The sequence below is a fragment of the Crocodylus porosus genome, unplaced genomic scaffold, assembly GCF_001723895.1.
Source record: "Crocodylus porosus isolate Cpor-Errol unplaced genomic scaffold, CroPor_comp1, whole genome shotgun sequence".
In the NCBI taxonomy this organism is placed as follows: Eukaryota; Metazoa; Chordata; order Crocodylia; family Crocodylidae; genus Crocodylus; species Crocodylus porosus.
The window spans coordinates 89,858,943-89,872,336 of NW_017728886.1; the positions used below are offsets into that span (position 1 = coordinate 89,858,943).

The 13,394-nt window shown below is 42.5% G+C and overlaps 1 protein-coding gene across 1 annotated transcript in view; it reads left to right on the forward strand.

Annotated features, from left to right (window-relative positions):
* Window positions 1–7,225: 7,225 nt before the first annotated feature.
* Window positions 7,226–13,394, forward strand: part of RALA (RAS like proto-oncogene A) — a 16,988-nt gene continuing 10,819 nt past the window's right edge. The window contains exons 1-2 of the mRNA XM_019539059.1: window positions 7,226–7,378; window positions 8,539–8,747. Coding sequence (XP_019394604.1) covers window positions 7,265–7,378; window positions 8,539–8,747 — 323 coding nt within the window. The 5' untranslated portion in view covers window positions 7,226–7,264. The remainder of the gene's footprint in view (window positions 7,379–8,538; window positions 8,748–13,394) is intronic.

Here is a 13,394-nt window from a genome sequence, read left to right on the forward strand (position 1 = left end):
GCAGCATACTTGTCCAAAGTTTATGGTTTGGGTTTTTTTGTTTGTTTTAAACTGGTACTTGTAAAGCTGAGAGTCCTTGGCCTTTGAGTCAAATTAAATGACAGAAGATTGAAGGTAAATGACTTGAAGGGTAAAAAATGTCCAACAGTGGAAGCCATCTGTTCAAGTTCAGGAAAAGGTGACTCTGTTGTAGTTAGTACCTTCCTGTGGTGAGAGATTAGTCAGAGGTTACTTAAGCTAGCAGAGATAAACATAGACATAACTAGTGGCTGGAAGCAAAAGCCGAGCAAACTGAGAACTGGAAATGAAGTACAGTTTAGCAGTGATGCTGTCTTCGTGTTGGAACTAATTATGGAGGGACATAGACTGCTCTGTATTCTTTAATGCCTTCAAGACTTGGGTGGCTTTTCAAAAAATACACAGTAGCCAAATCAGAATTGCTGATACAAAAAGTATCAAAAGTTACATAAGTAACCATTGAAATTATGTTCGTTGTAACATTGAAATCTACTAATCCATCCTCAGGTCTCCTTTTTTTCCTTCCCAATGTTGAACTTGGAATCTTTTAAGATATCCAAGGCACAAGAGTTGAGGATTGAAGGACCCAAAAAGCTTGGAGGAAGAACCCAAACACAGTTGCAGTCAAAGCTTCTACATACATGTCTTTAGTCCAGAAGGAGACTAAGGTCGTGTGTAGACGAAACGAGAGGCATGTGTGCACAACATTTTAAAGCGGGCCACATGCTTTTGCACTGCTTTAATGGTGTCAGTGTTTGCATACCTCAGTGGCATATTGCGCAGTAATTCCAGCCGCTGTAGGAAACTTGGTGGTGTAATGGGCTTTAAATGACTTAGGATGCAGCAAACTAAAACTCCTTTGAGGAGTTTTAGTTTGCTTCCCCTACAGACGTGGAGCAAAGCACTGGGCTCCATGCAGCTCTGCGGCCCTGCAGGAAAGCCTGGCAGCAGCCTGGGAAAGCAGGGACCGCCCAAGAAAAGTGGCAAGCCTCATTTTCCACCCCCCCAGCAGAGCCTGCCTGCTTGCCTGAGCTGTGTGGGAGCCCGGGATGTCCTTCTGCAGCTGTGGTGCCCCCGAGCCAGGTGCCTGCAGGCAGGTGCTGCCTGGCGGGGGGCTGCTGCTGCCACGGAGGGAAGTACCAGCCCCCCTGTAGCCCAGGGACCGCTCCACCCACTGGCAGCTTGCCCTCCCCTCTTCTCCCTACTGAAGAGGCAGGTAAGTCAGCAGGGTGCATGCATGACACAGGTGGCAGGGAGTTGATCAGCCTTAAATTGAAGCGGTGTTTTTTAAAACCTACAACTTCAATTTAGCGCCCCTATTTCATCTACACACACCCTAAGAATCTTCAACTTTTGCAGAGTAATTTGATTGCAGACTTTATAAAAGGTAAAGAGCAGAACCCAAGATGTTTATGGGCATTAGGTTCCATTTAGCTAACTTGATATATTCTGTGTAGAGGAAGGGTTAGGACTCCATTACTAAAACTTTCTCCAGCCTCACCTGTCTGTCACATACACACACAATTAAACTCCTGGTCAGCATGTTCATAGGTATATTTGCAGAAGGGTCAATAATTATACTGTTCCAAGTAAAACACTTTTCTTCTGCTGAATTTACCACATTCATTTTAACAACTCATTCATTTTAACATCTCATTGATTTAAAGACTACAGTAACAGTTGGTGCTGCAGAGGATGAGCTACCAGTTGTGATTGCTGTTTTTTATCTGAAATAACCTTCAGGGAAGAAATTTACTCATCATAGCATTGAGTGGCTAATGGGGTTAATGTGACAGTCTTACAAATCTTAACTTTGTGTAATTTTCTCTATGCAGGGAAGGAAGGGAAATACAACTAACATTCATTCGTGTTTTGTTTTTGATTTTGTAAAAATACCAAATGCAAGAAACTGCATTTACACAGTCATTAAGAAGATACGTTATACTGTGAAGTTCATTCATATTAACTAGACTCTTGCATGCTAATTATACAGGGAATCTTTTAAAAAATCAAAAATATTGTATAGTCTCCTTCATTCAAATACCTCTAGCAAATCAAAATTCCTTAATTTAGAACAGTTGCTCTTCAGACAGCATTCAATTTATAGAAGATGTCAGCTGAATTAATAGCTATAATTATATGACTATAATGGTTTTCTTTCTCTGGTCTAGGGTTACGCTGATTTTTCATTTATGGAACCGTATATAGGACTGAGATGCACAGAGCCATGGCTTGACTTCTTTTCCCCAGCTAGTAGTTCCATAGGGTGGTCTTGAGTGTAGTGAATCAGTGTCCTTAACAGGTGACCCTTCTTAGTAATCTTCCTCAATTTAACAGCTTAGAAGATAAAAACAAGTTGAGAGGAAGGTGGCGTCCTTAAAATGGTGAACATTTTTATTGATTTCATGACTATGGAACAGTAAAGAAATTTGATTTTTCTTGGCTGATGAGAGGCCAAGTGAAGGAGAAAAAAGGTCTTCGTGCACATGATAGTAAACAGACTAGAAATTCCTGTTATAGACTTTTTGAAAACATACAGTGAAGGATATCACCTGATTTAGTGTCTTTATTGTTAGGTAGATTGTCATTTTATCCATCCAACCCCTTCTGTTGAGCTGTGATTTATTCTTGCAGGTTGACAGGGTGGGGGCTCATCTGGATATGTAATCATCCAAGTCAGAGCTAACTGGTGGCTTATTCTCCTGGTTCCTGAATGTGGTGTTTGGACATTGTACAAAACAAATGAACAACAGTGTAACTTTGCATACAGTGCCATCTCACTGTTCTCACTGTGCAAAGTACAAACCAAGGTTAAAGTTGCTATGTGAAAGACCTAGTCCCACAAAAGGAAGGAAATGAGGTTACGCCAGCCAGCAGTTCTGCCTCCCACCCAGCCACAAACACCTTTCTGTAACCATGCAATAGCTTAAATCATTCTTTTACCCTCCTGTGTACACCTCTTGACCAGATTATTTTCTCCCACATGTTTGAAGAATATAGCTTGCTAATTGGTTATTGGCAGAAGAGGTTATAGTGGGGACAGGGGACAGACTATGGCGATCAAGTAACATACCACACCCTTTTTGTTTTAAAGTTGTGGTAAACTCTTTCTGGGTGGAGACAGTTGTGTATTTATAAGTCACATAAGCTTATTGGGTAAGGCTGCTACATATAACCTGTTTTCAAATGCTCTTTTTTTTCCCCTTCCTTTATTGGCACCTGTCATCTTGCACTATTTTCATTAATTAGTACAAGGGAAGTAGTATAGAAGGAGAGGGGTCTGTGTCATCTTTAACAAGACTAATATGGAACATGTCTTCTGTTTGTCAGCATTCAGTAGCCTTTATTTTTCTAAATTATGCATGTGTTAACACTGACTTGATACAGCTGTTGTCACGTGACAGTTAGCATTAGAGCAACACTTTCTTTGTGTCAACCAGGTGTATCAGACATGCCTGTGGGCCAGAAACATCCCATGAGGCCCCATAATCTGGCCCCCAGGACTGCCCTGCGTGCGGGTCTTAGGTTGTGTTGTATGTTCATTTGGACCAGTATCCCCGACTGGCTTAGGTGGGTGCCACCTATGCTGGATTAGGCATGGTGGGGGGGTAGGCACAGTCCATAGGTCTGATACGGTCCATGGACTGATCCTGTGCCACTTATCCAAGCCCTCTAGGCCAGATGAGTTTGACACCCCTGATGTAAAACTTCCCTTGGAAGTGGAAAGAGTACATAAAGCCTGACATGTTGAATATATATGCTGTCTTCAGAGATTAATGGCCTGGTCCAGAGTTTGGCTTGCATTCAGTTGAAAATCACTGCTGTAACTTGCCAATGTGAATAGTTTCAAGTGATTTTCACTTTGGAAAAAATGGAGAAGTCATCACATTTTGAGTGAGCAGAAAACAACACTTTCTAGACTAAGCAGTATTTAGAAGTGAAGTCCTTGGCTGTAGGGTCACTGATCCTTCCCTTTTTTCAGAATAAAAGTGTTAACTATGTATCTCTGCCATATGTCTGTAATTAGTGTAGCATCTTATTAATTTGCTAATAATTAGTGTAGTGGCTTGCTCCATCATGTTTTGTTCACTTAGTTTCACCCATTAAGGTTATTTATCTAAGCCACTTAATTTTCAGTTGCATTTTCAGTGTAATTGACAGTGCTACTGATGTTAACCATGACTGTAATCACAGCCTTCCCCCCTCCCTCCAGGAAGGCCTGGCTTAATCTCTAATGAAGTTTCAGTTGACAGGCTTTTAGACTTAATTACTTTTTAATAACAAATTACAGCATATGGTCTCAACTGAGGAATTTATATTACTTAAAGAAAATTTCATATTTCATGAATTTCCAGTTCAATCTGTGTAAAATGGTGACTCACTTGACTTAAAAATGTAGTGATAATGTTACATTGTTCCCTCTCTTTGCTTAACACACACTTATTTACAATGCATTATTTGATAATGCTAAACATTGTCATATGAATGGCTTCTCTGTGATCTTGCTTCCTAGCTAGCAAAGCCTAATGATTCACAGTGGATTCCTGTTGCTAGTGTAAACATTTACTATATATTTACATAGTCACCCTGTTTTGGGGCCCCCTGATTTAAGAGTAGTACTGGTTCTAGTCAAAGGGAACTGTACTCAGGCTTTCTAAACCAGAGAAATGGTAGTAAGTTGTCAACACAGGAGTGAAATGAAGCAGAAATTGACCGGTACCCTTAACCTCCACTATCTTTCTAGAGCAGTGGTTCTCAAACTTTTTTTTTCCACAGACCACTTGAAAATTGTTAAGGGTCTCAGTGGACCACTTAATAATAATTTTTTGTTGTTGTACAAATCAAAGCACACAACTCATATTTTAATATCAGTAGTCTTACCTTACAAGTACAGATATTCTCGATTGTTCTGCAACCTTTCTGCGGACCACCTGAATGGAGCTCACAGACCTTGTGGTGGTCCACGGACTACAGTTTGAGAACCTATGTTCTAGAGTATGTTTGGCTTTTTTCCACAAAAGTGGGCACTGATATGCTGTTTTCCATTGAAAGATCCTACACTCAGCACTTAGTAGTGGGAATATTTTGCATGTCCTTTATTTAAAATGGAAATTCCCACTAACTTATAACATACCTTCCCTGGTGCCCCAGGACGTGTTCTCTTGCATTTGATATGGACGTGAGTGTTTTGGCAATCTTGCTCTGTAAAGCAGCCATAAATCTTGGCAAATGTTGGATTTCTTGCATAAAATCAAACGTGGTACAGCATCAGCAGGTCAGACTCTTCCTTGAACTCTTGACCAACTAATTAAACTAATGTGTGCTTGTCAGTGGGAGAGAACCTCCCTTGCTAATGCAAGAAAAAAAGGAAACAACCTTTCTACAGTAATGAGCAGGATTTGGGTTTTCTATTTCCCAAACAAAAATGTGGGTTTTCACTTTTAAAGCAGGGGCAGGGGGCGGGGCTGAGGCCTGCAAGGAGAGCTGGCAGGTGGGTGGGGGGCAGGGCAGGGGTTTGTAGGGGGCGATCACCCTGTCCTACTCTGTAGGCTGATGCTGGGGTGGTTGTGGGCTGCCTCACTTCTGGCCATGCTTCCTTGTCCCAGTTTGGCTTAGGCTGGGGGCACTGCCCAGCTGGAGCAGTGGTGGAAGCACACTTGATGAGGGAGGGAGAGAGAGTGTGTGCTGCACCTCTGCCCACCAGGCTGGGCGTCCTTGGGGCAGGGTTGGGGGCTGGGGGCGCTGCCCAGCCAGGGCAGTGCCTTGAGCCAGGGCACTAGGGTGAGTGTTGCCCATCTTCCAGTCCAACAGCTGCTGCCCTGCTGCCTGTCACTCTGTTGGGCCACATCCTGCCAGTTTGCAGCTCTGGTGGCTGCTGGCAGCTCTGCTGGGGCTAGTGCTAGAGGTGGCAAGTGGGGGCACACTGAATGGTGGGGAGGGGAGGAGCAGTGTGGTAAGCCCATATGCCACTCAGCATGGGCCCCACCAGCCTGCCTGGGCCTGGGTGAGCATGGCCCCTGGGTGCCAAGTCAGCGCACATAGGACAGGACAAGCTGGCAGGAGTTGTGGCCACATGAGCGGCTGCCTCACTGCAGCTCTGCGCCTGCATTGATACTGAGACACATGGCTCTGGCTTGTGGGACTCCTGGTTCCAGGAACCATTGGGCGGGGTCTGTGGGTCAGGGGTAGGAGGGAAGATCGCAACAGGGGTGCGTGATGAAATGGGGTGGGGATTGAGGGGGCAGTGGAGTCTGTGTGTATGTGATGGATGGTGGTGGCACCAGGGGTGTGTGAGGAAGAGATGGGAAGCGGGGGGGGCAACTCTCTAGGTGTAGAAGTGGCCACCAGAGCCAGGCTTGGAGCCTGCCTGCCCCCTAGAGCAGCCAGTGCAGGGGGAGGCCAGCCTGGAAAGGAAGGGGCTTGTGCAGCTCAGTCCCCGAGCCCAGAAGGGCATGGGGATCACTGGGGCCTGGGCACAGTTGCAGGGAACAGAACAGCAAGGGCTGGCACTGCTCAGAGCCACAAAGCAGCAGCTCTGTGCACCTGGACCCATGTCCTGGTGTAGGGAGGGAGCTGCTGCTAGCAGGGGCTGCAGGTCAGGAGTGAGGGCACTGGTAGGGCTCTGGGGGCTGTGGGTTGGGATTGAGGGGCAGCGCGCTGGCATATCAGGGCTACGTAGTGCCTCAAAGCAGCTCTGGGGACAGCTGCAGCTTGACCTGCATCCTGGTGAGTGAAGGGGGCAGGGGGGAGCTCTGATTTTCTGTGATTTAAATAAAAAACAAACCCAAAATCAAATGCCAAAATATATAGGTGTTTAGAATTTATTTTATTATAATGATTGAGGCAGTGGTATGTTTCCAAATTGCTGTAAAATTGCAAGTAGACCAATAAAACATTATATTCAACTGAAGCCTATATATAGTATAGTATAGTATAGTGTGTGTGTGTGTGTGTATAATATAGTAGCATTTCATTTTAATCATGGAAAAATGCTGAATTTGGGTTTTTAAATCGGAGAATTTGGGATTTTTCATCATAGAATTTGCTATTTTTAAAGGGAGAAAACCACGATCCCTGGAAATGAGGTACCATTTGGCTTGTTCCCGGGGAAGAAGGGTCTTTGCCATATATCTGAGGGTAACAGAATGGTGACAAGTTCCTTAAATAATCAATGAAGACTAATTGCAGCAATTTATTTCCCCCCTAGATATTCATTTTACTTCTGTGAAATACCTGCAATCCAAAGATGGCAGCAAATAAGCCCAAAGGTCAGAATTCCTTGGCTTTGCACAAAGTCATCATGGTGGGAAGCGGTGGTGTGGGAAAATCTGCTTTAACGCTGCAGTTCATGTATGATGAGGTAAGAAAATAACTTCTTACAATGGAGATTCCTGTCTCCTTTTCCTAACTGAAGTCAATGTCTGTGTAGTATTTAGTTTAAAGATGCCAATAAAATCAATACCTGAAGTGGTCTAAGTAAACTATGACTTGGTCTCTCCTAAAGATTTTTTGGTATGACATCTGCCCATTATGCGGAACAGAAAACATTAAGGAGTCTCTTGGCTTTGCAAGCTTACCCTGAGACTCATGGAAGTGAAAATGGGTCTTCCTTCCAGATCTCTGATTAGTTCGCAATGAGTTCTAATAGAACCTATTACCACTGTTTCAGTTTAATGTCCAGGGTTGTTTAGAAATATATTAACATATGAGTCTCAAAATAGAGATATGTTAACTACGTGAGTTAAGAATGAGCTGTCAGTGGGTGCTACTTGGTTTTTATGGAGTTGCATTTTTTTTCCCTGCTTAACTTCAAATATTTCCCCCGAACTCTCCATTTAAATTGAAACCACTCCTCCCGCCCCCACCCCCCAACAACATTTTTCCACAAGGAGAGTGGCTTCAAAATGAATTTGCACCCAGCTGAAATACTTGTTTTTTTAGAGATTTAGACTCTTGGAGAAAGATAGGAAAGATTTCTCCTAATTAAGCAGGAGGTCAGATAATTATGAAAGGCACTGACTGGGTAGGTAGTCATAGGAACTGCCAAGTCACTTAGAGTAAAACCAATATTTCGATCTGTTCAAAATCAGCTAGACACAGTTGTAGTACAAGATTACAGAATTAAGCCAGGTTGCCTATTTGTCATTGAGCAGAGAGCAGCGTCTGGTTTGCAGGTATAATCACTGATGATTTATAATACCTGAAAAATTAAGGCAAGAAGTCTTGAATTGGGTGAACTTTTGGGCTGATAGTAGTAAGTGAGAACCTGCAAGCTTTTTGGGTAATAAAGAGCATCTTTGCTAGCAGACGTAGCATGGGTTTAAGGAACTGTCAAAAGTAATATTGAAGTACCATGGCCTGATTAAATAGGGTACATAGCTACTGTGACTACTGAAGACACTAATTTCAACCTATAACTACATACAAATCTAGATGTATATGTTCATTTCTCTTATCTAGGCACTCATTTATTTGGATGTGTTGGTATGTCTACATAGTATTCTATTGCTTTGTTTACAGTTTGTGGAAGACTATGAGCCTACTAAAGCAGACAGCTACAGGAAAAAGGTAGTTCTGGATGGGGAAGAAGTCCAAATAGATATATTGGATACGGCAGGGCAAGAGGATTATGCTGCAATTAGAGACAACTACTTCCGAAGTGGAGAGGGTTTTCTATGCGTCTTCTCTATTACAGAACTGGAATCTTTTGCAGCTACAGCAGATTTCAGGTAACCATGCAGGAAAAATTACTAATTTAACTGAATTGCAATAGACTCCAAGCAGGGTTTCTTGAGATGCTTCTCACAACTACAAGTAACTTCTTGTAGTCATTTGTTCCATATGATGCTTTGTCTTTACAGGTTGCATAGATTGTACCCTAGATAATAGCGTGACATCTTGGAGGACCTCTTAGAGCATAGCTATACAGATTCTTTTGCAGTCATTTGTACCTGATCTTTGTCTTTTCAGGTCTCCGAAGTGCCAAAAATGATAATGTAACATGGGGCCTATCATGGAACTGCTTCTTGGCAGGATTCAGAAGGGCTGATGCACATGGTTCAGACTGAGTAATTTTGTAGGCTGCCTACTTGCACATAATGCAAGTACTAAGTTACATTTATCCCAGGGCAGTCTTGATTTGCTGTTTGTTCTACCATGATTTTTGTGTTGTACCAATGTTCATCTCTTGCTTATTTCCTTATTAACTTATGAAGGAGCAACAGGAGCAAACAGGCCAGTGATAGCATGTGGACTGCTTCATGTTAGAATAAATACAGATATAAAACCAGCTGCTGCATGAAAAGTGAGTGCTGGAGAGCCTCATATGGTGTCTATCAACAAATGTCTTGGACTCTGTCTAACATGAGGATTTCATCCTCAAAGAGGTACTCTTAGCTTCTCAAACCTTCCACCTTTAAGGGTGCTTGCCAGTGGATCACAAAGTGTGGAAATTGATACAGACAATTCTGGAGAGGGTGCACTCAGCCAGGCAGATGGTATGGGGCTGTGGGTAGGTGGGAGCACCATTTGGGAGAGGGATGGGTGGGTGGTGGCTGGGATTACAGGACAGTGACAGCACAGGGCCAGGACCTGGGGCAAAGCGGTGATTTGCTCCCCATATGTCCCTGTGACAGATGCTGGTTCAGTGGGCAGGGATGTGTGGGGAGCGAATTGCGGCCCTAGCCCCATGCTGTCACCACCTAGTGATCCTGGGCTCCACCCACCCATCCCGCTCCCAGATGCTGTTCTCCACCTGCCCTGCAGCCCCATCCCATTTACCCGGCTGAGCACACTCTGCCCATGAGGGTCTGGAGCCAGTCTCCATGGAGACTCTGTCTGCCTACTCCATCCAATGACCCTGGCAGTGGGTGCAAGGTGAATTGGCATTGTCAGCTGGGTCGAGTGAGCTGCCACTGTGGGGCTGCCAGGAATCAGATTCTGTCTACCACGCCATCCCTGCCCCAGGGTGGCACCACCAGCCGCTCACACCTTGGTTGGACGGGGCTGGGGGGCCCACTTTGGGCTGGCTAGAATCCCTTGTTGGGCCAGATCTGGTCCACAGGCTGTACTTTGTCCACTCCTGACCTAGCACAATGGTGTTCTGTTCCATGAGCAGAATCTCAAGGTGCTAGTATAATGTAGAAAAATAACAAAACATTTTTAATATATATATATATTTTTTTTAGTGCAGTCCAGTAAGGCCATAGAAAGGAAAACTGCTTCATAGCTTTTGGTAGTTAGCTTAAAAATACCATGGAATACTATGGTACCATACCATGGTTAGCTTAAAAATACCATGGGAAAGAATTAAAGCAAAATAAAGGTTTAATACTGGTAGTTTGGAGTAAGCAATACAGCTTCTTGAAGCTTTCCAAGTGTGAAAAGATGACCTGAATGAGCCCATAGATTGAGGATGAAATTAATTTTTCAGGTGTATGTTAAGGCACCATTCCTGAAATGGTAATAATGACACCAAATTAACCACTGCATGAAAGAATATTTCTTGCTCATGTATCTCTGTCCATTGGTCTGAAAGGATGTATGCAAGAAGACTTCTCAGCTCTCCTTTTGTAGACAGTAACTTCAGGGGGGTTTTTTAATTTTGCTTAAGACAGCTAGCTCGGTCTGTTTTATGTGGCAGTTTCGTAATTCAGGAGTCTTTCAAGGCACGCAGGAGGTTAACCCAACGTGGGTGGTGGACTATATCATTATTCATATCTGTAAAACAGCCTTTTAGTATTTTAATAAGTGCTAGTAAATTACAAGTGCTCAAACTAATCAGCTATTCAAAGGCTGAACCTTTTCAAGTCCCTTAAAGATCTAAAATTGATTAAATTACCAATCAAGGGATGGGCAAAACAGGTTGCAATGCATAGGGGGTCTTTGAACTATGGACTCTAGAAGAACAAAGATGGCTTCTGGCTTACCACCTGGGTGTAAGAAAAAACGAGTGTGCAAAAATAGGTGGAGATTAGGGTACCATTACCCTACCTATGGTAGATACTATGGTACCAAAAATAGGTAGGGCAAACTCCCCATAAGATAATGGGGAGGACCCTAGAGATGTTGCCACATGACAAGCTATTATCAGAATTCAGGATACATAAAAGATGTTTTAAAGGAACAAAATTATTCCTTCCCATTCTGGAGGCTAGAATACTTCTTTAAAATGGATCATGCTAGAGGTTTAGATTATCTGCCCTAGAGAACTGGTGAAATCCTACTTTACAGTTTAGATACCAAGACAGGAAAGATCCCGTTCATGTACATGACACTGCAAAGGATATTGTCTTCCAGCAATTTAAAAGATAAGTACATTCAGCTAAAGTGACCAGTAGCAATATGTGCTGAAACAGCCTTCAGAACCTGAAAAAAAACTGAATCTAGTCTGTTTCTAAGGGATTGGGAAATACTTTATTGGCAGGGAAGAAACTTAAGACCCAACTAAACTTGTCAAAATCCTTTTTTGGTGTACTTCTAAGACAAGGTGGACTATTGGAAAAATCTCAAGGTTTCACACTTTTGTATTTAAACTAATTTTGAGATGATTTTATTTTAAACATAGCAAGATAGCCTGCATCCAACTAATGTGTGGTGTAAATTCCCTCAGATTATTCAGTGCTGTGGGTATGCTACTGACCAGAGCACTAAAACTCTCAGAAATACGTGGCAGTTTGTTTCCATCAGAGTGGTCTAGGCCCAGAGCTCTAGCAGACCAGTTGTTGTCACACTACTGATTCTTTCCCACCTGCTCCATATGATTGGGTTATACATGAGAGTTACTTGCACACAGTTTTAGTTTGCTTTTTTCCCCACTAGTTGGGGGAAAGGGAGAGGGAAGTTATAGTGACTAAATGGATATTCAGTTGGGACTGAATTTTTAAATTTAATGTTCACGATGGGACATGTCCATGAAAAATCACTTGTTTAAAATCACCAGTTTTCAGACGGAGGATTTAAACAGCTCTGTGTTTCTTGTAGGGTAAATCCTTAAACAGCTCATGTGCGTGATTACTCTGTGAAAACCTTGCTTGGACAACTAGGCAGTGCTCTGACTGGTCAACTCTCTGTAGCAGTGTAAATACCCAGATTTTTAGTATATTGTACTGGTGGATTTTAACCTAATCACTGCCTCCAGTCGCCTAAGGAAACAGGCCTGCTTCCATCCTTATACTGTCCTGATTATAGATGATGGAAGAATGTTTCAGTGTTCTCTGTAGGGCTAACAGTGCTGGACTTTTACCATTGGAGTTGTAATGTTACATTCATGTCACAAGCCTTATTGAAACATGTGCACTTGCTTTTAAAAAGCTTGTGTTAGCTGTGGTTTCTCAATGTATGTATGCTGCTTCCAGAGTGGTGGTTTTGTCTGCTGTTTGAAGCTTCCCCATGCCAAATGACGAATTTTCCATGTACTGTATCTCAGACAACTGGAACTACATTTAGCGCAATTCTAAAACCTTCTTTCTTTGGAAGAAAGACAAATTAAGTTATGTTGGAGATCTCAAATGTCAAACCCCACCTAATATTCTGGAAGTTCTGTCGTCTTGCAGAACAGTTTCTCCTCTGAACATGTAGGGGGGGAAATCACAGAATGCTAAATTTTACTCTTGAGCCTCCCTCAGATACTTTCTGGGCCTGGATAAAGAGTACCTACCCCCTTCTTACTCTGGAAAACTGTTTTGCCTACCCTCCAACTTAAGTCAGTTAAATGAAAACCCCCTTTTAAGAAATCTTTGGTCCTTCAGACCCTTACAAAAGCCCATGTTGAACTCTTGAGTTGTAAGTAAAACTTCAAACCATGCATCCGAGCAGTTCCATCACTGGAAGCATCTGGTCCATCAAAGCCAATGGTTGAGTGACTTGAATCCATCCAGATACCTGTAACTGAAACAAAGAGAGATTTATAGAAATCAAAAATAATTATCTATTTTATCTTCTCACATTCTCTCCTGAAAGGAAGATATTTTCCATGGGTGTGCTACATTGGGTTTGTTTTTTTTTAATCTATGCTCTTTTACAAAGCTTAAAAATGGTGATTGCTGTGCATTAAGAACATACATGAAACCAACCTTTCTGGCTAATATAAGGCACTTACTTTTGAAAAGTAATAGGAAGGAAACTGTGAAATGCTCTTAATGTCTCTTGCAGTAGAATGAATTACCAATTTAAAATTCTGCTCATACAGTTCAGCTTTTGTCATTTATGTACAAACCCTTAATGAATCATTCTCCACTGACTGGGAAAGCCACATAAGTTGCTTTTGTTACTTTTATTTTGCACCATGTCAAGATAAGGATTTTTTCAGCTTCTGTCGAAATGGTTTGAAAAAATGAATGTGTTTTCATTGTAACACAGTAAAAAAAAAAAAAAAA